This window comes from Hypanus sabinus, chromosome 7 (genome assembly GCF_030144855.1).
Source record: "Hypanus sabinus isolate sHypSab1 chromosome 7, sHypSab1.hap1, whole genome shotgun sequence".
Lineage (NCBI taxonomy): Eukaryota > Metazoa > Chordata > Chondrichthyes > Myliobatiformes > Dasyatidae > Hypanus > Hypanus sabinus.
The window spans coordinates 82,654,106-82,680,032 of NC_082712.1; the positions used below are offsets into that span (position 1 = coordinate 82,654,106).

A 25,927-nucleotide genomic window follows, 5' to 3' on the forward strand; every position below is an offset into this window, starting at 1 on the left:
GTTCAAGTTGTACCACAATGTGTTCTGTACACACTGAGATGAAGCTGTACCACAATGTGTTCTGTACCAACTGAGATGAAGCTGTAGCACAATGTGTTCTGCACGCTGAGATGAAGCTGTACCTCAATCTGTCCTCTACACTGTGATAAATCTGTATCACAATGTGTTCTGTACTCACTGATATGAAGCTGTACCACAATTTGTTCTGTACACACCAGGTGAAGCTGTACCACAATCTGTTCAGTACCCACTGAGGTGAAGTTGTAGCACAATGTGTTCTGTACACACTGAGATGAACCCGTACCACAATGTGTTCTGAACACACCGAGGTGAAGCTATACCACAAAGTGTTCTGTACACACTGAGATGAACCCGTACCACAATGTGTTCTGAACACACCGAGGTGAAGCTATACCACAATGTGTTCTGTACACACTGAAATGAAGCTGTACCACAATGTGTTCTGTACACACCGAGATGAAGCTATACCACAATGCGTTCTGTACACACCGAGTGTAGCTGTAGCATAATGTGCCCTGTACACTGAGATGAAGCTGTACCACAATGTATTCTGTACACACCAGGTGAAGCTGTACCACAATGTGTTCTGTACACACTGAGATGAAGCTGTACCACAATGTGTTCTGTACACACCGGGTGAAGCTGTACCACAATGTGTTCTGTACACACCGGGTGAGGCTGTACCACAATGTGTTCTGTATATACCGGGAGAAGCTGTACCACAATGTGTTCTGTACACACTGAGATGTAGCTGTACCACAATGAGTTCTGTACACACTGAGATGAAGCTGTACCACAATGTGTTCTGTACACTGAGATGAAGCTGTATCAGAATGTGTTCTGTACACTGAGATGAAGCTGTACCATAATGTGTTCTGTACACACTGTGATGAAGTTGTACCACAATGTGTTCTGTACACACTGAGATGAAGCTGTACCACAATGTGTTCTGTACACACCAGGTGAAGCTGTACCACAATGTGTTCTGTACACACTGAGATGAAGCTGAATCACAATGTGTTCTGTACATACCGGGTGAAGCTGTACCACAATGTGTTCTGTACACACCGGGTGAGGCTGTACCACAATGTATTCTGTACATACTGGGTGAAGCTGTAGCATAATGTGTTCTGTACACTGAGATGAAGCTGTACCATTATGTGTTCTGTACACACTGAGATGTAGCTGTACCACAATGTGTTCTGTACACACTGAGATGAAGCTGTACCACAATGTGTTCTGTACACTGAGATGAAGCTGTATCATAATGTGTTCAGTATACACTGAGATGAAGCTGTATCACAATGTGTTCTGTACACACTTTGATGAAGCTGTACCTCAATTTGTTCTGTACGCATCGGGTGAAGCTGTACCACAATGTGTTCTGTACACACTGAGATGAACCTGTACCTCAATTTGTTCTGTACGCACCGGGTGAAGCTGTACCACAATGTGTTCTGTACAGACTGAGCTGAAGCTGTACCACAGTGTTTTCTGTACACTGAGATGAAGCTGTAACCCAATGTGTTCTGTACACACTGAGACGAAGCTGTAACATAATGTGTTCTGTACACACCGGGTGAAGCTGTACCACAATCCATTCTGTACACACTGAGATGCAGCCGTACCAGAATGTATTCTGTACACTGAGATGAATCTGTACCTCAATCTGTTCTGTACACTGTGATGAATCTATATCACAATCTGTTCTGTACACACTGAGATGAAGCTGTACCACAATGTGTTCTGTACACTGAGATGAAGCTGTACCATAATGTGTTCTGTACACACTGAGATGAATCTGTACCTCAATGTGTTCTGTACACTGAGATGAAGCTGTACCACAATGTGTTCTGTACACACCGAGATGAAGCTATACCACAATGCGTTCTGTACACACCGAGTGTAGCTGTAGCATAATGTGCCCTGTACACTGAGATGAAGCTGTACCACAATGTATTCTGTACACACCAGGTGAAGCTGTACCACAATGTGTTCTGTACACACTGAGATGAAGCTGTACCACAATGTGTTCTGTACACACCGGGTGAAGCTGTACCACAATGTGTTCTGTACACACCGGGTGAGGCTGTACCACAATGTGTTCTGTATATACCGGGAGAAGCTGTACCACAATGTGTTCTGTACACACTGAGATGTAGCTGTACCACAATGAGTTCTGTACACACTGAGATGAAGCTGTACCACAATGTGTTCTGTACACTGAGATGAAGCTGTATCAGAATGTGTTCTGTACACTGAGATGAAGCTGTACCATAATGTGTTCTGTACACACTGTGATGAAGTTGTACCACAATGTGTTCTGTACACACTGAGATGAAGCTGTACCACAATGTGTTCTGTACACACCAGGTGAAGCTGTACCACAATGTGTTCTGTACACACTGAGATGAAGCTGAATCACAATGTGTTCTGTACATACCGGGTGAAGCTGTACCACAATGTGTTCTGTACACACCGGGTGAGGCTGTACCACAATGTATTCTGTACATACTGGGTGAAGCTGTAGCATAATGTGTTCTGTACACTGAGATGAAGCTGTACCATTATGTGTTCTGTACACACTGAGATGTAGCTGTACCACAATGTGTTCTGTACACACTGAGATGAAGCTGTACCACAATGTGTTCTGTACACTGAGATGAAGCTGTATCATAATGTGTTCAGTATACACTGAGATGAAGCTGTATCACAATGTGTTCTGTACACACTTTGATGAAGCTGTACCTCAATTTGTTCTGTACGCATCGGGTGAAGCTGTACCACAATGTGTTCTGTACACACTGAGATGAACCTGTACCTCAATTTGTTCTGTACGCACCGGGTGAAGCTGTACCACAATGTGTTCTGTACAGACTGAGCTGAAGCTGTACCACAGTGTTTTCTGTACACTGAGATGAAGCTGTAACCCAATGTGTTCTGTACACACTGAGACGAAGCTGTAACATAATGTGTTCTGTACACACCGGGTGAAGCTGTACCACAATCCATTCTGTACACACTGAGATGCAGCCGTACCAGAATGTATTCTGTACACTGAGATGAATCTGTACCTCAATCTGTTCTGTACACTGTGATGAATCTATATCACAATCTGTTCTGTACACACTGAGATGAAGCTGTACCACAATGTGTTCTGTACACTGAGATGAAGCTGTACCATAATGTGTTCTGTACACACTGAGATGAATCTGTACCTCAATGTGTTCTGTACACTGAGATGAAGCTGTACCATAATGTGTTCTGTACACACTGAGATGAATCTGTACCACAATGTGTTCTATACACTCAGATGAAGCTGTAACACAATGTGTTCCGTAAACGCTGAGATGAAGCTATAACACAATGTGTTCTGTACACACTGAGATGAAGCTGTACCACAAGGTGTTCTGTACACACTGAGATGAATCTGTACCACAATGTGTTCTATACACTCAGATGAAGCTGTAACACAATGTGTTCGGTAAACACTGAGATGAAGCTGTAGCACAATGTGTTCTGTACACACTTTGATGAAGCTGTACCACAATTTGTTCTGTATGCATCGGGTGAAGCTGTACCACAATGTGTTCTGTACACACTGAGATGAACCTATACCTCAATTTTTTCTGTACGCACCGGTTGAAGCTGTACCACAATGTGTTCTGTACAGACTGAGATGAAGCTGTACCACAGTGTTTTCTGTACACGGAGATGAAGCTGTAACCCAATGTGTTCTGTACACACTGACATAAAGCTGTAACCCAATGTGTTCTGTACACACTGAGAGGAAGCTGTACCATAATGTCTTCAGTACACACCGGGTGAAGCTGTACAACAATGTGTTCTGTACACACGGCGATGCAGTTGTACCAGAATGTATTCTGTACACTGAGATGAAGCTGTACCTCAATCTGTTCTGTACACTGTGATGAATCTGTATCACAATGTGTTCTGTACACACTGAGATGAAGCTGTTGCACAATGTATTCTGTACGCACCAGGTGAAGCTGTACCACAATGTGTTCTGTACACACTGAGATGAAGCTGTACCACAATGTGTTCTGTACACACCGGATGAAGCTGTACCACAATGTGTTCTGTACACACCGGGTGAGGCTGTACCACAATGTGTTCTGTACATACCGGGAGAAGCTGTACCACAATGTGTTCTGTACACACCGGGTGAGGCTTTACCACTATGTGTTCTGTACATACCGGGAGAAGCTGTACCACAATGTGTTCTGTACACACCGGGTGAGGCTGTACCACAATGTGTTCTGTACATACCGGGTGAAGCTGTAACATAATGTGTTCTGTACACTAAGATGAAGCTGTACCACAATGTGTTCTGTACACTGAGATGAAGCTGTACCACAGTGTTTTCTGTACACTGAGATGAAGCTGTAACCCAATGTGTTCTGTACACACTGACATAAAGCTGTAACACAATGTGTTGTGTACACAGTGAGACGAAGCTGTACCATAAAGTCTTCTGTACACACCGGGTGAAGCTGTAGAACAATGTGTTCTGTACACACCAGGTGAAGCTGTAGCACAATCTGTTCAGTACCCACTGAGATGAAGCTGTACCACAATGTGTTCTTCACACTGAGATGAAGCTGCACCACAATGTGTTCTGTACACTGAGTTGAAGCTGTATGACAATGTGTTCTGTACACACTGAGATGAAGCTGTACCACAATGTGTTCTGTACCCAGTGAGATGAAGCTGTACCACAATGTGTTCTGCACACTGAGATGAAGCTGTACCTCAATCTGTCCTGTACACTGTGATAAATCTGTATCACAATGTGATCTGTACACACTGATATGAAGCTGTACCACAATTTGTTCTGTACACACCAGGTGAAGCTGTACCACAATCTGTTCAGTACCCACTGAGATGAAGCTGTAATACAATGTGTTCTGCACACTGAGATGAACCCGTACCACAATGTGTTCTGTACACACCGAGGTGAAGCTGTACCACAATGCGTTCTGTACACACTGAAATGAAGCTGTACCACAATGTGTTCTGTACACACCGAGATGAAGCTATACCACAATGTGTTCTGTACACACCGGGTGTAGCTGTAGCATAATGTGCTCTGTACACTGAGATGAAGCTGTATCATAATGTATTCTGTACACACTGAGATGAAGTTGTACCACAATGTGTTCTGTACACACTGAGATGAAGCTGTACCACAATTTGTTCTGTGCACACCAGGTGAAGCTGTACCACAATGTGTTCTGTACACACTGAGATGAAGCTGTACCACAATGTGTTCTGTACACACCGGGTGAAGCTGTACCACAATGTGTTCTGTACACACCGGGTGAGGCTGTACCACAATGTGTTCTGTACATACCGGGTGAAGCTGTAGCATAATGTGTTCTGTACACTAAGATGAAGCTGTACCACAATGTGTTCTGTACACTGAGATGAAGCTGTACCACAATGTGTTCTGCACAGTGAGATGAAGCTGTACCACAATGTGTTCTGTACACTCAGATGAAGCTGTACCACAATGTGTTCTGAACACACCGGGTGAAGCTGTACCACAATGTGTTCTGTACACACCGGGTGAGTCTGTACAACATTGTGTTCTGTACATACCGGGTGAAGCTATAGCATAATGTGTTCTGTACACTGAGATGAAGCTGTACCATAATGTGTTCTGTACACAGTGAGATGTAGCTGTACCAGAATGAGTTCTGTACACACCGAGATGAAGCTATACGACAATGTGTTCTGTACACACCGGGTGTAGCTGTAGCATAACGTGCTCTGTACACTGAGATGAAGCTGTAGCATAATGTGTTCTGTACACAGTGAGATGAAGCTGTACCACAATGTATTCTGTACACACCAGGTGAAGCTGTACCACAATGTGTTCTGTACACACTGAGATGAAGCTGTACCACAATGTGTTCTGTACACACCGGGTGAAGCTGTACCACAATGTGTTCTGTACACACCGGGTGAGGCTGTACCACAATGTGTTCTGTACATACCAGGAGAAGCTGTACCACAATGTGTTCTGTACACACCGGGTGAGGCTGTACCACAATGTGTTCTGTACATACCGGGTAAAGCTGTAGCATAATGTGTTCTGTACACTAAGATGAAGCTGTACCACAATGTGTTCTGTACACTGAGATGAAGCTGTACCACAATGTGTTCTGTACATACTGGGTGAGGCTGTACCACAATGTGTTCTGTACACACCGGGTGAGGCTGTACCACAATGTGTTCTGTACACACCGAGATGAAGCTATACCACAATGTGCTCTGTACACACTGAGATTAATCTGTACCACAATGAGTTCTGTACACACCGGGTGAAGCTGTACCACAATCCATTCTGTACACACGGAGATGCAGCCGTACCAGAATGTATTCTGTACACTGAGATGAAGCTGTACCTCAATCTGTTCTGTACACTGTGATGAATCTATATCACAATCTGTTCTGTACACACTGAGCTGAAGTTGTACCACAGTGTTTTTTGTACACTGAGATGAAGCTGTAACCCAATGTGTTCTGTACACACCGAGATGAAGCTATACCACAATGTGTTCTGTACACACCAGGTGAAGCTGTACCACAATGTGTTCTGTACACACTGAGATGAAGCTCTACCACAATGTGTTCTGTACACACCGGGTGAAGCTGTATCACAATGTGTTCTGTACACACCGGGTGAGGCTGTACCACAATGTGTTCTGTACAAACCGGGAGAAGCTGTACCACAATGTGTTCTGTACACACTGAGATGTAGCTGTACCACAATCAGTTCTGTACACACTGAGATGAAGCTGTACCACAATGTGCTCTGTACACTGAGATGAAGCTGTATCATAATGTGTTCTGTACACTGAGATGAAGCTGTACCATAATGTGTTCTGTACACACTGAGATGAAGTTGTACCACAATGTGTTCTGTACACACTGAGATGAAGCTGTACCACAATGTGTTCTGTACACACCAGGTGAAGCTGTACCACAATGTGTTCTGTACACACCGGGTGAAGCTGAACCACAATGTGTTCTGTACATACCGGGAGAAGCTGTACCACAATGTGTTCTGTACACACCGGGTGAGGCTGTACCACAATGTGTTCTGTAAATACCGGGTGAAGCTGTAGCATAATGTGTTCTGTATACTGAGATGAAGCTGTACCACAATGTGTTCTGTACACACTGAGATGAAGCTGTACCACAATGTATTCTGTACACACCAGGTGAAGCTGTACCACAATGTGTTCTGTACACACTGAGATGAAGCTGTACCACAATGTGTTCTGTACACACCGGGTGAAGCTGTACCACAATGTGTTCTGTACACACCGGGTGAGGCTGTACCACAATGTGTTCTGTACATACCGGGAGAAGCTGTACCACAATGTGTTCTGTACACACTGAGATGTAGCTGTACCACAATGAGTTCTGTACACACTGAGATGAAGCTGTACCACAATGTGTTCTGTACACTGAGATGAAGCTGTATCATAATGTGTTCTTCACACTGAGATGAAGCTGCACCACAATGTGTTCTGTACACTGAGATGAAGCTGTACCATAATGTGTTCTGTACACACTGAGATGAATCTGTACCTCAATGTGTTCTGTACACTGAGATGAATCTGTACCACAATGTGTTCTATACACTCAGATGAAGCTGTAACACAATGTGTTCTGTACACACTTTGATGAAGCTGTAGCACAATGTGTTCTGTACACACTGAGATGAACCTGTACCTCAATTTTTTCTGTACGCACCGGGTGAAGCTGTACCACAATGTGTTCTGTACAGACTGAGATGAAGCTGTACCACAGTGTTTTCTGTACACTGAGATGAAGCTGTAACCCAATGTGTTCTGTACACACTGACATAAAGCTGTAACACAATGTGTTCTGTACACACTGAGAGGAAGCTGTACCATAATGTCTTCTGTACACACCGGGTGAAGCTGTACAACAATGTGTTCTGTACACACGGCGATGCAGCTGTACCAGAATGTATTCTGTACACTGAGATGAAGCTGTACCTCAATCTGTTCTGTACACTGTGATGAATCTGTATCACAATGTGTTCTGTACACACTGATATGAAGCTGTACTACAATTTGTTCTGCACACACCAGGTGAAGCTGTCGCACAATGTGTTCTTCACACTGAGATGAAGCTGTAGCACAATGTGTTCTTCACACTGAGATGAAGCTGCACCACAATGTGTTCTGTACACTGAGTTCAAGCTGTACCACAATGTGTTCTGTACACACTGAGATGAAGCTGTACCACAATGTGTTCTGTACACACCGAGATAAAGCTGTACCACAATGTGTTCTGCACGCTGAGATGAAGCTGTACCTCAATCTGTCCTGTACACTGTGATAAATCTGTATCACAATGTGTTCTGTACTCACTGATATGAAGCTGTACCACAATTTGTTCTGTACACACCAGGTGAAGCTGTACCACAATCTGTTCAGTACCCACTGAGGTGAAGTTGTAGCACAATGTGTTCTGCACACTGAGATGAACCCGTACCACAATGTGTTCTGTACACACCGGGTGAAGCTATACCACAATGTGTTCTGTACACACTGAAATGAAGCAGTACCACAATGTGTTCTGTACACACCGAGATGAAGCTATACCACAATGTGTTCTGTACACACCGAGTGTAGCTGTAGCATAATGTGCCCTGTACACTGAGATGAAGCTGTACCACAATGTATTCTGTACACACCAGGTGAAGCTGTACCACAATGTGTTCTGTACACACTGAGATGAAGCTGTACCACAATGTGTTCTGTACACACCGGGTGAAGCTGTACCACAATGTGTTCTGTACACACCGGGTGAGGCTGTACCACAATGTGTTCTGTATATACCGGGAGAAGCTGTACCACAATGTGTTCTGTACACACTGAGATGTAGCTGTACCACAATGAGTTCTGTACACACTGAGATGAAGCTGTACCACAATGTGTTCTGTACACTGAGATGAAGCTGTATCAGAATGTGTTCTGTACACTGAGATGAAGCTGTACCATAATGTGTTCTGTACACACTGTGATGAAGTTGTACCACAATGTGTTCTGTACACACTGAGATGAAGCTGTACCACAATGTGTTCTGTACACACCAGGTGAAGCTGTACCACAATGTGTTCTGTACACACTGAGATGAAGCTGAATCACAATGTGTTCTGTACATACCGGGTGAAGCTGTACCACAATGTGTTCTGTACACACCGGGTGAGGCTGTACCACAATGTGTTCTGTACATACTGGGTGAAGCTGTAGCATAATGTGTTCTGTACACTGAGATGAAGCTGTACCATTATGTGTTCTGTACACACTGAGATGTAGCTGTACCACAATGTGTTCTGTACACACTGAGATGAAGCTGTACCACAATGTGTTCTGTACACTGAGATGAAGCTGTATCATAATGTGTTCAGTATACACTGAGATGAAGCTGTATCACAATGTGTTCTGTACACACTTTGATGAAGCTGTACCTCAATTTGTTCTGTACGCATCGGGTGAAGCTGTACCACAATGTGTTCTGTACACACTGAGATGAACCTGTACCTCAATTTGTTCTGTACGCACCGGGTGAAGCTGTACCACAATGTGTTCTGTACAGACTGAGCTGAAGCTGTACCACAGTGTTTTCTGTACACTGAGATGAAGCTGTAACCCAATGTGTTCTGTACACACTGAGACGAAGCTGTAACATAATGTGTTCTGTACACACCGGGTGAAGCTGTACCACAATCCATTCTGTACACACTGAGATGCAGCCGTACCAGAATGTATTCTGTACACTGAGATGAATCTGTACCTCAATCTGTTATGTACACTGTGATGAATCTATATCACAATCTGTTCTGTACACACTGAGATGAATCTGTACCTCAATGTGTTCTGTACACTGAGATGAAGCTGTACCACAATGTGTTCTGTACACACTGAGATGAATCTGTACCTCAATGTGTTCTGTACACTGAGATGAAGCTGTACCATAATGTGTTCTGTACACACTGAGATGAATCTGTACCACAATGTGTTCCGTAAACGCTGAGATGAAGCTGTAACACAATGTGTTCGGTAAACACTGAGATGAAGCTGTACCACAATGTGTTCTGTACACACTTTGATGAAGCTGTACCACAATTTGTTCTGTATGCATCGGGTGAAGCTGTACCACAATGTGTTCTGTACACACTGAGATGAACCTATACCTCAATTTTTTCTGTACGCACCGGGTGAAGCTGTACCACAATGTGTTCTGTACAGACTGAGATGAAGCTGTACCACAGTGTTTTCTGTACACTGACATAAAGCTGTAACCCAATGTGTTCTGTACACACTGAGAGGAAGCTGTACCATAATGTCTTCAGTACACACCGGATGAAGCTGTACAACAATGTGTTCTGTACACACGGCGATGCAGTTGTACCAGAATGTATTCTGTACACTGAGATGAAGCTGTACCTCAATCTGTTCTGTACACTGTGATGAATCTGTATCACAATGTGTTCTGTACACACTGAGATGAAGCTGTTGCACAATGTATTCTGTACGCACCAGGTGAAGCTGTACCACAATGTGTTCTGTACACACTGAGATGAAGCTGTACCACAATGTGTTCTGTACACACCGGATGAAGCTGTACCACAATGTGTTCTGTACATACCGGGAGAAGCTGTACCACAATGTGTTCTGTACACACCGGGTGAGGCTTTACCACTATGTGTTCTGTACATACCGGGAGAAGCTGTACCACAATGTGTTCTGTACACACCGGGTGAGGCTGTACCACAATGTGTTCTGTACATACCGGGTGAAGCTGTAACATAATGTGTTCTGTACACTAAGATGAAGCTGTACCACAATGTGTTCTGTACACTGAGATGAAGCTGTACCACAGTGTTTTCTGTACACTGAGATGAAGCTGTAACCCAATGTGTTCTGTACACACTGACATAAAGCTGTAACACAATGTGTTGTGTACACAGTGAGACGAAGCTGTACCATAAAGTCTTCTGTACACACCGGGTGAAGCTGTAGAACAATGTGTTCTGTACACACCAGGTGAAGCTGTAGCACAATCTGTTCAGTACCCACTGAGATGAAGCTGTACCACAATGTGTTCTTCACACTGAGATGAAGCTGTACCACAATGTGATCTGTACACTGAGTTGAAGCTGTACGACAATGTGTTCTGTACACACTGAGATGAAGCTGTACCACAATGTGTTCTGTACCCAGTGAGATGAAGCTGTACCACAATGTGTTCTGCACACTGAGGTGAAGCTGTACCTCAATCTGTCCTGTACACTGTGATAAATCTGTATCACAATGTGATCTGTACACACTGATATGAAGCTGTACCACAATTTGTTCTGTACACACCAGGTGAAGCTGTACCACAATCTGTTCAGTACCCACTGAGATGAAGCTGTAATACAATGTGTTCTGCACACTGAGATGAACCCGTACCACAATGTGTTCTGTACACACCGAGGTGAAGCTGTACCACAATGCGTTCTGTACACACTGAAATGAAGCTGTACCACAATGTGTTCTGTACACACCGAGATGAAGCTATACCACAATGTGTTCTGTACACACCGGGTGTAGCTGTAGCATAATGTGCTCTGTACACTGAGATGAAGCTGTATCATAATGTATTCTGTACACACTGAGATGAAGTTGTACCACAATGTGTTCTGTACACACTGAGATGAAGCTGTACCACAATTTGTTCTGTGCACACCAGGTGAAGCTTTACCACAATGTGTTCTGTACACACTGAGATGAAGCTGTACCACAATGTGTTCTGTACACACCGGGTGAAGCTCTACCACAATGTGTTCTGTACACACCGGGTGAAGCTGTACCACAATGTGTTCTGTACACACCGGGTGAGGCTGTACCACAATGTGTTCTGTACATACCGGGTGAAGCTGTAGCATAATGTGTTCTGTACACTAAGATGAAGCTGTACCACAATGTGTTCTGTACACTGAGATGAAGCTGTACCACAATGTGTTCTGCACAGTGAGATGAAGCTGTACCACAATGTGTTCTGTACACTCAGATGAAGCTGTACCACAATGTGTTCTGAACACACCGGGTGAAGCTGTACCACAATGTGTTCTGTACACACCGGGTGAGTCTGTACAACATTGTGTTCTGTACATACCGGGTGAAGCTATAGCATAATGTGTTCTGTACACACTGAGATGTAGCTGTACCAGAATGAGTTCTGTACACACCGAGATGAAGCTATACGACAATGTGTTCTGTACACACCGGGTGTAGCTGTAGCATAACGTGCTCTGTACACTGAGATGAAGCTGTAGCATAATGTGTTCTGTACACACTGAGATGAAGCTGTACCACAATGTATTCTGTACACACCAGGTGAAGCTGTACCACAATGTGTTCTGTACACACTGAGATGAAGCTGTACCACAATGTGTTCTGTACACACCGGGTGTAGCTGTACCACAATGTGTTCTGTACACACCGGGTGAGGCTGTACCACAATGTGTTCTGTACATACCAGGAGAAGCTGTACCACAATGTGTTCTGTACACACCGGGTGTGGCTGTACCACAATGTGTTCTGTACATACCGGGTAAAGCTGTAGCATAATGTGGTCTGTACACTAAGATGAAGCTGTACCACAATGTGTTCTGTACACTGAGATGAAGCTGTACCACAATGTGTTCTGTACATACTGGGTGAGGCTGTACCACAATGTGTTCTGTACACACCGGGTGAGGCTGTACCACAATGTGTTCTGTACACACCGGGTGAGGCTGTACCACAATGTGTTCTGTACATACCGGGTGAAGCTGTAGCATAATGTGTTCTGTGCAGTAAGATGAAGCTGTACCACAATGTTCTGTACACTGAGATGAAGCTGTACCACAATGTGTTCTGCACACTGAGATGAAGCTGTACCACAATGTGTTCTGTACACTCAGATGACGCTGTACCACAATGTGTTCTGAACACACCGGGTGAAGCTGTACCACAATGTGTTCTGAACGCACCGGGTGAAGCTGTACCACAATGTGTTCTGTACACACCGGGTGAGGCTGTACAACATTGTGTTCTGTACATACCGGGTGAAGCTATAGCATAATGTGTTCTGTACACTGAGATGAAGCTGTACCATAATGTGTTCTGTACACACTGAGATGAAGCTGTACCACAATGTGTTCTGTACACACTGAGATGAAGCTGTACCACAATGTGTTCTGTACACACTGAGATGAAGCTGTACCACAATGTGTTCTGTACACTGAGATGAAGCTGTACCACAATGTGCTGTAGTGTTCTATGGAAATCCTGGAGGAAAACCTGATCCAGTCTGCAAGAGTGACTTGGGAGTAGATTTGTTTTCCAGCAAGGCAAGGACTCCAAGCATAAAGCCATAGCTACACAGGAATGGCTTAAAAACAATAAAGTTAATGTCCTGGAGTGGCCAAGTCTGAGTCCAGACCCCAACCTAATTGAGAATTTGTGACTGGACTTGAAAAGGGCTGTTCACTCACTCACGATCCTCAATGCAATCTGACAGAGCTTGAGCAGTTTTGTAAAGAAGAATGGGGAAAAATTGCAGTGTCCAGATGTGCAAAGCTGATAGAGACCCATCCACAGACTCAAGGCTGTAATTGCTGCCAAAGGTGCATCCATTAAATACTGACTTGAAAGGGGTGCATAATTATTCAATCAATTATTTTGTGTTTAATAACTGTAATAAATTTAGACAAATTTGTAGAAAATTGTTTTCACTTTGATATTTGAAGAATATTTTCTATTGATCAGAGTCAAAAAAGTTTAATTAAATCTATTGTGATTCAATGTTGTAAAACAATAAAACATGAAAACTTGTCGGGGGGTGAATACTTTTTATAGGCACTGTAGTAACGTGGTGGACAAAGTGGAAAATATCAGCAAGGACACTTGTGAGGCCAAGAGTCTATCTTAATGTATTAACAGGTCCATTCAATAGACTTCTAACAGCAGGATAGAAGCTGTCCTTGAACCTTGTGGTGTGTGTCTTCTACCTGAATCGTGAGTGGGGGGTGGGATTTGGGCCCGTATCTAAGAAAGGATGTGTCAGCATAGGAGAGGGTCTAGAGAAGATTTACGAGGATAATCCTAGGAATAAAAGGGTTTTCGAAAGAGGAGCATTTAATGGCTTAATATTGTGGGGCTGTGGAGAGGATGTTTCCAATAGTGGGACACTCTTGGACCGGGGGCACAGCCTCAGAATAAAAGGACGTCTCTCTAGAACAGAGGTGAGAAGGTACATCTTTAGCTTGAGGGTGGCGAATCTGCGGAATTCATTGCCACAGGCAGCTGTGAAGGCCAAGTCAATGGGTATATTTAAAGGGGAAATTGATAGGTTCTTGACAGTAAGGGAGTCAAAGGATACAGGGAGAAGGCAGGAGAATGGAATTGAGAGAGAAAATAAATTGGCCAAAATGGAAGGCCAGAGCAGACAGGATGGTCTAATTCTGCTCCAGCGTCTCGTGGTCTTATAGAATTATCAAGGCATACAAGAGAGACGCCGCCCATTGGCCCAACTGTTCTCTGCTGACCAAAGTGCCCATCTACACTGCCTTTGCCCAAATCCCTATCCTATCCATGTACTGACTGAATTGTCTTTGGAATCATATTGTTGATGTTGTACCTTCTAACATTATAGAGATCAGGTGAAAGTATTACGGTGATGAAGTCAACATTTCCAATGTGATGAAGAAAGCTGAGTGCCCCTGCCCTGTAACTAAGAGCTTGTAAGACCATAAGATATAGGAGCAGAATTAGGCCATTTGGCCCATCAAGTCTGCTCCGCCAGTTCATCATGGCTGATCCATTTTCCTTCTCTGCCATAATCTCCTGCCTTCTTCCCATATCCCTTCATGTCCTAAGCAGTCAAGATTCTGCCTTAAATACACATAAAGACTTGGCCTCCACAGCTGCCAGTGGCAAAAAATTCCACAGATTCACCACTCCCTGGCTAAAAAAAATCCCTCCTCATCTCTGTTCTAAAAGGACGCCCCTCTATTCTGAGGCTGTCCTCTGATCTTAGACTCCTCCCTCATAGGAAACATCCTCTCCACATCCACTCTATCAAGGCCTTTCAACATTCGATAGGTTTTAATGAGGTCACCCCTCAGTCTTCTGAATTCCAGTGAATACAGGCCCAGAGCCTTCAAGCACTCTTCATATGACAAGCCATTCAATCCTGGAATCATTTTCATGAACCCCCTTTGATCTCTCTCCAGTTTCAGCAAATCCTTTCCAAGATAAGGCATCCAAAGCTGCTCACAATACTCCAAGTGAGGCCTCACCAGTGCCTCATAAAGTCTCACCATCATTGCTTTTATATTCTAGTTCTCTTCAAATGAATGTTAGCATCACATTTGCCTTCCTCACCACAGACTCAACCCGCAAACTAACCTTTAGGGAACCCAGCACAACGACTCTCAAGTCCCTTTGCACCTCAGTTTTTTGTATTTTCTCTCCATTTAGAAAATAATCAACCCTTTCATTTCTTCTACCAAGGTCCTGACCATACACTTCCCAGCACTGTATTCCATCTGCCATTTCTTTGCTCATTCTCCTAATCTGTCTAAATCCTTCTGTAGCCTTTCTATTTCCTCAAAACTACTTGCCCCTCTACCTATCTTCATATCGCCTGCAAACTTTGCTACAAAGCCATCAATTCGATCATCCAAATCATTGATATATAATGTAATAAGAGTTGGTCCCAACACAGACCTTTGAGGAACACCACTAGTCACTGGCAGCGTGTCAAAAAATGCTTCCTTTATTCCCTCTCTTTACCTTCTGTTAGTCAAGCAATGCTTTATCCACGCTAGAAACCTTCCCGTGATACCATGGGCTCATAGCTGTTAAGTAACCTCACAAGGGGCACCCTGTCAAACTCCTGAAAATTTAAGTACACATCAACCAATTCTCCTTTGTTTATCCTGCTTTGTTACTTCTTTAAAGAATTCCAACAGATTTGTCAGCCAAGATTTTCTGTTAAGGAAACCATGCCGACTGTGAGCTATTTTACCATGTGTCTCCAAGTACCCTGAGACCTCGTCCTTAATAATCGACTCCTCAGACTAACTGGCCTGTAGTTTCCTTTCTGCTGCCTCTCTCCCTTCTTGAAGAGTGGAGTGACATTTCCAACTTTCCAGTCTTCTGGAACCATTCCAGAATCTTGGTGATTCTTAAAAGATCATTACTAATGCCTCCACAGTCTTTTCAGCCTCCTCTTTCAGAACCCTGGGGTGTTCACCATCGGGTCTAGGTGACTTATCTGACTTCAGACCTTTCCGTTTCCAAAGCAGCTTCGCTCTAGTAATGGTAACCTCACACACTTCATGCCCCCTGGTGCCTGGAATTTCAACCACACTGCAAGTGTCTTTCACAGTGAAGACTGATGCAAAGTACTTATTCAGTTCATCTGCCGTCTCCTTGTCTCCCTTTACTACCTCTCCAGCATCATTTTCCAGTGGTTTGATATCCACTCGCGCCTCTCTTTTACACTTTATGCATCTGAAGATGCATTTAATTTTCTTTTTAATATTATTGGCTAGTTTACTCCATCTTTACCTCCTTGATGACTTTTCAGTTGTCTTCTTTTGGTTCTTAAAAGCTTCCCAATCCTCTAACTTCCCACTAAATTTTGCTTGTATTATGTGCCCTCTATTTGGCTTTTATGCTGGCTTTGCCCTCTTTTGTTATATGCAGAGACTGACGACTGCAGCACCAGTCAGGAGGACCAAGAAGGTAAGCGGATGGTATGTATCTGAAGAAACTTTTGGTATCCTCTTTATGGCCTACTAAAAAAGGCTTCAGGTCACAAGATTCCGACGCTCAATTTATTGAAGGCTATTTATTTAAAAACACCATTCCAAAAACTCAACAATATTTACAAAATCCTTAAATATCAGTAAAACATTTATAAATGGCGGTTTTTTTTGTCATCCAGGCAGCCAAAAAAATGATGGGCACAACATCATAGTGAGGCAATTACATAAAGCAGCTATTTAACAACTCCAAGAGACAATGTGAGCTAGCAAATGCAAATCTTGGGAGCCTAGAAATTGCTGCCTCCCCTCCTTTGGGCTGGAATCTTGAAAGGGTTCTGCAGAAGAGAGAAAGCATGTCAGATCTGTGAAGTAAGGCAAACACGTATGCAAAGCAATTTCAATTCTAGGTTGTTGTCATGACACCCATGTCACTTGGCTCTCTTTTTCCTTCCTGTATTCCGACACATCCTTATTTGAGATATGGCTGACTACGGTTGGCATAATCTGCAAACTTGTTGATGAAGTTAAAGCAGAACCATACAGTCATCAGCTATAGGAAGCAGAGCAAGGCTTCATCCTGGAATTAAGAAGAACGAGAGGACATCTCATTGAAACCTATCGAATGCTGCAAGGCATGCATAGAGTGAATGTGGAAAGGATGTGTACTACAGTAGGAGTGTCTAAGACCAGACGACACAGGAGGAATTTGTTGCCACAGGCGGCTGCAGAGGCCAAGGCTTTGGGTATATTTAAGGCAGAGGTTGAAAGATTCTTGATTAGTCAGGGGAGAAGTTAGGAGATTGGGCCTGAAAGGGAAATGGATCAACCATAATGAAATGGTGGAACAGACTTGATGGGCCAAATGGCCTAATTCTGCTCCTGTACCTTATGGTCTTATGGCAACAAGGAGGGGCACCAGTGTGGAGGACAGTCATGGTGGAGGTGTGGCTGCCTGTCCTTACAATTGTGGTTTAGGGTGTGAGGGGGAATCAGAACGTATGGAGCATTTACACAGATGATGATGGTGTGTATGTGGAATGAGATACCACTAGAAGGCAGGTATAAAAGAACTTCTAAAAAACATTTTGTATGAGTTTATGGATTGGAAAGGTTCAGAGGAATATGCAAGTAAGGTTGATAGAGTACAGAGAAAATTTACAAGGATGTTGCAGGGTCTGAACTAACCGAAAGGAAAGATAGTAGGAGATTTGAAAGACGAAGGGTCTGGGCCTGAAACGTTGACAGCGCTTCTCCCTATAGATGCTGCCTAGCCTGCTGTGTTCCACCAGCATTTTGTGTGTGTTGTTGTTAACTGAGAGGAGATTTTCCAATGAAGCTATTCCAAATTATGAGAGGTATAGGTAGGGTAAATGACAGCTGTCTTTTCCACTGACTTTGGGTGGGTCTACAACCAGAGATCAGGGGTTAAGGGTGAAAGGTAAAAAAGTTAAGGGGACCATGAGGGGAAACTTCTTCACTCAGAGGTTGTGAGAGTGTGGAATGACCTGCCAGCTCAAGTGGTGCCTGTGAGCTCGATTGGAGGGCTGTGGTCCTGGAGCAGGTCAATGGAAGTAGGTAGTTTAAATGGTATCAAATGGGCTAGGTGGACTGAAGGGCCTGTTTCTGTGCTGTACCTTTGTGTGGGACAAGCTCAGATTGGCCAACACAGATCAGATGGGCTGACGGACCTGTTTCTATGCTGTATGACTCTATGACTCCAAGACTCTATTTCAGTGTCTGAGATCTTTCTATAGTTTTTCTCTCCCTCCAGCAGCCCTCAGTAAAGGTCCTCCTCGACTCCTGTGCAGACTCTGGGAGGCTTGCCAGCTTCCCCAGGACCTTCTGCTGATTCCAGACTCGGTTTCCGACTCGCAAACTGTGTTACAGAACGTCCTCGGGCTGGAGCCACAACGTAACCAGGAGAGGAGCTATACTGAACCAGTGAGGGATTGGAGGGGGTGTGGGGGGGGGGGGGGGGAAGGATGGTGAGGAGGTAATGACCAAACCAGTCTCCATAATTTGAACCACTTAAGGGGCAGCCCGAAATAAAAATGATCAGGAAGGTTGTCACAATGAGTGACCCAAGCCAAGCAGGCGAGAATTCCAATGGAATTTAAAATTACTTAGTGACACAAGGGGTCCTGTAAATGCTGGGAGTCTTGAACAACACTCCCACGCTGACATGTCTGTCCATAGACTCTTCTACTGACAGTACGAGGCCAAATGCAGGTCGGAGGATCAACACTACATATTCCGTTTGGGCAGTCGCCAACCTGATGGCATAAGCATTAATTGCTCTAACTTCTGGTAACCTCTGGATTTCCCCTACCCTCCACCAACTTTTTTTAAATTTTACCCCCCATTCTGCTGGTTCTCTTACCCTGCCCTGCCCTCATAACCTGGCCATCACCTCCCTCTGATTTCCCTTCTCCTCCCTCTGGTTCCCCTCCTCCTTCCACTGCCCTATCAAATTCATTCTTCTTTACCTTTTCCACCTATCATCTTCCAGCTTTTCATAATAACTCCCTCCCCACCCACACAACAACCTCCTCACCTGGTGTCACTCGTCACCTGCCAACTTGTACTCCTACACCTCCCAGCCTTATGTCGAGGACCAGAGGACACAGCCTCAGAATAGAGGGGCGTCCTTTTAGAACAGAAATGAGAAGGAATTTCTTTAGCAATGAATCTGTGGAATTCAATGCCACAGGCAGCTGTGGAGGCCAAGTCTTTACGTATACTTCAGGCAGAGGTTGATAGATTCTTGATTAGTCAGGGCATGAGGGGATATGGGGAGAAGGAAGGAGATTGGAGCTGAGAGGAACGTTGGATCAGCCATGATGAGATGATGGAGCAGCCCACGATGGGCCAAATGGCCTAATTCTGTTCCTAGAACTTATGGTCCTATTCTGTCTTATACCCCCTTCCTTTTCTTGTCCTAATGAAGGGTCTCAGCCCAAAACATCAACTGCTTATTCACCTCTGCCTGACCTGCTGAGTTCCTCCAGCATTTTGTGTGTGTTGTAATTTGCGTAAGATGGTGAGGCGCTAGAACACAGCAGCCACTCTGGGCCCAGTCAAAGGTGTAATTGTTCTTTTAACATGTCATTTTTATGTTTGTAAGTCACTGCTGGATAAAAAGGACATTAAATTCTGCAGGACTATCCCATCAGCACCTTGGCCTCAGAGGAATGCAGTTTTGATTGGCTATATTCATGTTTGGTTGGATGATAATTAATCTTGAACTTGTGGGGCTTGAGATTACTCAGATCTTGATAACTTTTTGGAAACAGACGATACAAAGATAGATGGAGGGGCAGGTAATGTCGAGGAAGCATGAAGTCTGCAGAAGATTAAGAGAACGGGCAAAGAAGTGGCAGATGGATTATAATGTAGGGAAGGGTAACAGTCATGCACTTTGGCAGAAGGAATAAAAGCATACATTATTTTCTAAATGGAGAGAAAATTCAGAAATCGGGTGTGCAGAGGGACTTGGGAGTCCTCGTGCAGGATTCCCTAAAGGCTAACTTGCAGGTTGAGTCTGTGGTGAGGAAGGCAAATGCAACGTTGGCATTCATTTCAAGAGAACCAGAATATTTAAGCAAGGATGTAATGCTGAGGCTTTATAAGGCACTGGTCAGACCACACGGAGTATATAGAGCAGCTTTGAGCTCCTTATCTAAGAAAGGATGTGTTAGCAATGGAGAAGGTCCAGAGGAGGTTCACAAGAACAATTCCAGGAATGAAAACACTAATGTATGATGAGAATTTCATGGCTCTGTTTTCCCTGGAGTTTAGAAAGATGAGGGGGGATCTCATTGAAATCCACCAGATATTGAAAGACCTGGATGTGAAAAGGCTGTTTCCTATAATGGAGAAGTCAAGGACGAGAGGGCACAGCCTCAGAGTAAAAGAACATCCCTTCAGAACAGAGATGAGGAGGAATTTCTTTAGCCAGAGGGTACTGAATCTGTGGAATTCTTTGCCACAAGTGGTTGTGGAGGCCGTGTATTTACATCGAAACATAGAAAACCTACAGCACAATACCAGCCCTTCTGCCCACAAAGCTGTCCAGGAGTCTCTTAAAAGACCCTATCGTATCCGCCTCCACCACAGTCACTGGCAGCCCATTCCATGCACTCACCACGCTCTGTGTAAAAAAATTACCCCTGACATCTCCTCTGTACCTACTTCCAAGCATCTTAAAACTATGCCCTCTCATACTAGCCATTTCAGCCCCAGGAAAAAGCCTCTGACTATCCGCATGATCAATGCCTCTCATCATCTTACACATCTCTATCAGGTCACCTCTCATCCTCCATCACTCCAAGGAAAAAAGGCCGAGTTCACTCAACCTATTCTCATTAGGCGTGCTCCCTAATCCAGGCAACATCCTTGTAAATCTCTTCTGCACCTTTTCTATGCTTTCCATATCCTTCCTGTAGTGAGGTGACCAGAACTGAGTACAGTACTCCAAGTGGGGTCTGACCAGGGTCCTATTTAGCTGCAACATTACCACTTGGCTCCTAAACCCAATCCCATGATTGATGAAGGCCAATACACCGTTTGCTTTCTTAATCACATAGTCAACCTGCAAAGCAGCTTTGAGTGTCCTGCGGACTCGGACCCCAAGATCCCTCTGATCCTCCACACTGCCAAGGGTCTTACCATTAATACTATATTCTGCCATCGTATTTGACCTACAAAATGAACCACCTCACACGTATCTGGGTTGAACTCCATTCTGCCAGTACTCAGCCCAGTTTTACATCCTATCAATATCCCACTGTAACCTCTGACAGCCCTCCACACTATCCACAAGACCCCCAATCTTTGTGTCATCAGCAAATTATCTAACCCATCCCTCCACTTTCTCATCCAGGTCACTTATAAAAATCACAAAGAATAGGGGACCCAGAACAGATCCCTGAGGAACACCACTTGCCACCAACCTCACTGCAGAATCTGTCCCTTCTGCAACCACTCTTTGCCTTCTGTGAGCAAACCAGTTCTGGATCCACAGAGCAAGCTTCCCTTGGATCCCATGCCTCCTTACTTTCTCAATAAGCCTTACATGGGGTACCTTATCAAATGCCTTGCTGAAATCCATATATATTACATCTACTACTCTACCTTCATCTATGTGTTTAATCACATCCTCAAAAAATTCCATCAAGCTCATAAGGCACGACCTGCCTTTCACAAAGCCATGCTGACTACTCCTAATCATTTTATGCCTTTCCAAATGTTCATAAATCCTGCCTCTCAGGATCTTCTCCATCAACTTGCCAAGCACCAAAGTAAGTCTTACTGGTCTGTAATTTCATGGGCTATCTCTACTCCCTTTCTTGAAAATGGAACAACATCCGCAACCTTCCAATCCTCCGGAACCCCTCCCGTTCCCATTGATGAACAAAGATCATCACCAGAGGCTCAGCAATCTCCTCCCTCGCCTCCCACAGTAGCCTGGGGTACATCTCACCCACTCCCAGAGACTTATCCAACTTAATGCTTTCCAAAAACTCCAGCACATCCTCTTTCTTAATGTCTATATGCTCAAGCTTTTCAATCCACTGTAAGTCATCCCTACAATCGCCAAGATCTTTTTCCTTAGTGAATAATAAAGCAAAGTATTCATTAAGTATTTCTGCTATCTCCTCTAGTTCCATACACACTTTTCTACTGTCATACTTAATTGGTCCTATTCTCTTACATCTTATCCTCTTGCTCTTCACATACTTGTGGAATGCCTTGGGGTTTTCCTTAATCCTGTCTGCCAAGGCCTCCTCATGGCTCCTTCTGGCTCTCCTAATTTCATTCTTAAGCTCCTTCCTGCTAGCCATATAATCTTCTAGATCTCTATCATTACCTAGTTTTTTGAACCTTTTGTAAGCTTTTCGTTACTTCTTGACTAGATTTTCAACAGCCTTTGTACACCACGGTTCCTTTCCCTGTCTCACTGGAACGTACCTATGTAATACACCACACAAACATACCCTGAATACTTGCCACATTTCTGCTGTACATTTCCCTGAGAAAATCTGTTCCCAATTTATGCTTCCAAGTTCTTGCCTGATAACTTCATATTTCCCCTTACTCCAGTTAAACGCTTTTCTAACTTGTCTGTTCCTATCCCTCTCCAATGCTTTGGTAAAAGAGATAGAATTGTGATCACTATCTCCAAAATGCTCTCCCACTGAGAGATCTGACACCTGACCAGGTTCATTTCCAAATACCAGATCAAGTACAGCCTCTCCTCTTGTAGGCTTATCTACATATTGTGTCAAGAAATCTTCCTGAACACACCTAACAAACTCCACCCCATCTAAACCCCTCACTCTAGGGAGATGCCAATCAATATTTGGAAAATAAAAATCTCCCACAACAACCCTGTTATTATTACACCTTTCCAGAATCTGTCTCCCTATCTGTTCTTCGATGTCCCTGTTACTATTGGGTGGTCTATAAAAATCACCCAGTAGAGTTATTGACCCCTCCTTTTCCTAACTTCCACCCACAGAAACTCCATAGACAATCCCTCCATGTATTCCTCCTTTTCTGCAGCCGCGACACTATCTCTGATCAACAATGCCATGCCCCCACCTCTTTTGCCTCCCTCCCTGTCCTTTCTGAAACATCTAGATCCTGGCAATCGAAGTAACCATTCCTGCCCCTGAGCCATCCAAGTCTCTGTAACAGCCACCACATCATAGCTCCAAGTGCTGATCCACACTCTAAGCTCATCCACTTTGTTCACAATATATTTAAGCTGGAGGCTGACAGCTTCTTGTTTAGTAAGGGCAAAGAAGGCAGGAGAATGGGGTTGGGAAGGAAAATAAATCAGCCTTGATCATTGGAGACGACTCGATGAGGGAATGGGCTAATTCTGCTCCTATATCTTATTCTCTTTTGGTCTGATGGATAGGGCTGCAATCATGGTAACTCCTTTCATTCCTGTGATTGCCCATTGAGATTTTCTTCCTGGATTTGGACAGGATCTTATCTTCAAAGTGTTGACAATTCAAGCAGTTTATTAAGCTTTCAATTTATGATTGTGACTTCCGCGGCAAGATTAGAGATTAGGATATCGACAGCATAGGATGAGACATTTGGCCACATGTTCTCGTTCTGCCTCCTCAGCAGAGCTCCCTTAATTTAACCCTTGGTTCACCATTTCCGTCCCTCAAAGCGAAGGTGTTGGTCCTCCTCCAGCATTGGAAAGATTCCTGGTGTTTAGCGAGAGTTTGGCCCTGCGGGCAAAAACCGACACGGAAAGCGTAGTGAAGCTCCTGTAATGGCAGCCAACTTTTTTTTGGGTGTGCACAGTACGTCATTGGGGTGGCATAGTGGTTAGCGTAACACTTTACAACAGCAGTGACCCAGGTTCAATTGTCTGTAAGGAGTTTGCAATTTCTTCCTGTGACCACATGGGTTTCCTTCTCACATTCCAAAGACGTACGGGTTAATAACTTGTGGGCATGCTATGTTGGTACCGAGAGTACGAGCACACTTAAGGGCTGACCCCAGCACACCCTTGGACTGAGTTAGATGTTAACGTCAAGGATGCATTTCACCGTATGTTTCGATGTTTTGATGCACATGTGACAAATAAAGCTAATTTTTAATCTTTGAAATCTCACTGACAGGTCAGGAGTGGGTTGGGATGGGGAGTGCAGGTGAACGAGGGACATTAGGGTAGGGGGAGTTGATGCAGGATTGCAGCACAGTAATTGGGCTGGGGACATTTCCAATAAGATGAGGAGACCATCAGGACAGTATTCCACTGGACACCTGAAAGGCAGAGGAAATCCAGGAGACCAAAGGTAGCTTGATGTCATACTGTGGAGGCAGAAGTGTGGGCCCTGAGCCACACCTGGGGCACAATAGAGAAGATGGCCAAGGACAAACAGAGATGGAGAAACTTCATTGGTCCCCAAAACGCCAGTAAGTAAGTTAGTTCCAGATAGCCATGCCATCCACTCTGATCTCTGGTGGACGCTCCAAGCTGCCAGGTCTCCGACTCGGTGGGTTTGGTATTTGTGACACCACCCATTCCTGCCACCCCATTGGTACAAGCAGGAGTGGACCAATTGGCTCTTCAAGACTACCCCACCACTCAATGCCATCACATCTGATCCAATCTGGTTTCAACTCCTCTTCTGTGCCTGTTCCACATCGCCCACAAGCCACCAATCTTTCAGATATTATCTATCCCCATCTAAAATATATCTAATAAACTGGCCTCCACCATCCTTGGGGGTAGAGAATTCCATAGGTTCACCATCTTTTTAGAGAAGTAATTTCTACACACCTCACTTGTGAATGACCAGTCACCTCTTCTGTAACTTTGTCCCCTCTTTCATGACTCCTGCACTCATGAGAATATCATTGTTCTGAATAAGATCATCCCGCTTTCTTCTAAACATCTAGAAACACAGACCCAAACTCTCCAGCCTCTCTTGATAGGACAACACCCTCGTCCCAGGAATCAGCCTGATGCATCTCCTTTGGACCGTCTCCAATGCTAATTGAGCCTCCTTTCATTAATTACACTCTATACGCAGCTGTCCAGGTGTTACCTCACTAACACCTGCAATCGTAAGGAAAACCTCCATGTCTTTAAACTCCAAACCTTTTGGTGTTGAATACCAACAGGACATTTACCTTCATGTTAGACCTGCCTGCTAACTTCTTGGGAATCGTTTACTAGACCAAATAGATCCCTCTGAACTTCACTCATTTACACTCTCTCTCACCAATGAGATAATAATCCAGGTGTTTGTCAGACCATATTTGCAATTTTGGACCTCATACATGCTGGATGTACTGGCGTTGGAGAGGGTCTAGAGGAAATTCATGGGAATGATCCAGGAATGAAAGGGTTAATGTGTGCGGAGCACTCAATGGCTCTGGGCCTGTACTTGTTTGAGTTCAGGATTATGAAAGAGGGAGAATCTCATTGAAACCTATCAAATAGTAAAAGATTTGGACAGAGTAGATAAGAGGAGAATTTCTATAGTGGGGGAGTCT

General features: G+C 44.2%; 1 protein-coding gene across 6 annotated transcripts in view; it reads right to left on the reverse strand.

Moving 5' to 3' along the window:
* The window catches only part of LOC132396905 (protein phosphatase inhibitor 2-like), a 364,660-nt gene that overhangs the window by 300,098 nt on the left and 38,635 nt on the right, over positions 1–25,927 (reverse strand). For 4 of the 6 annotated variants that reach the window (XM_059974980.1, XM_059974985.1, XM_059974979.1 and 1 more), the window contains one exon: positions 16,953–17,232. The exons of the other annotated variants lie outside the window; for them this stretch is intronic. In XM_059974980.1, the coding sequence (XP_059830963.1) occupies positions 17,135–17,232 (98 nt within the window). In that variant the 3' untranslated portion in view covers positions 16,953–17,134. Of the gene's footprint in view, positions 1–16,952; positions 17,233–25,927 lie in introns of those variants that run through there. 6 annotated transcript variants of the gene reach the window in all.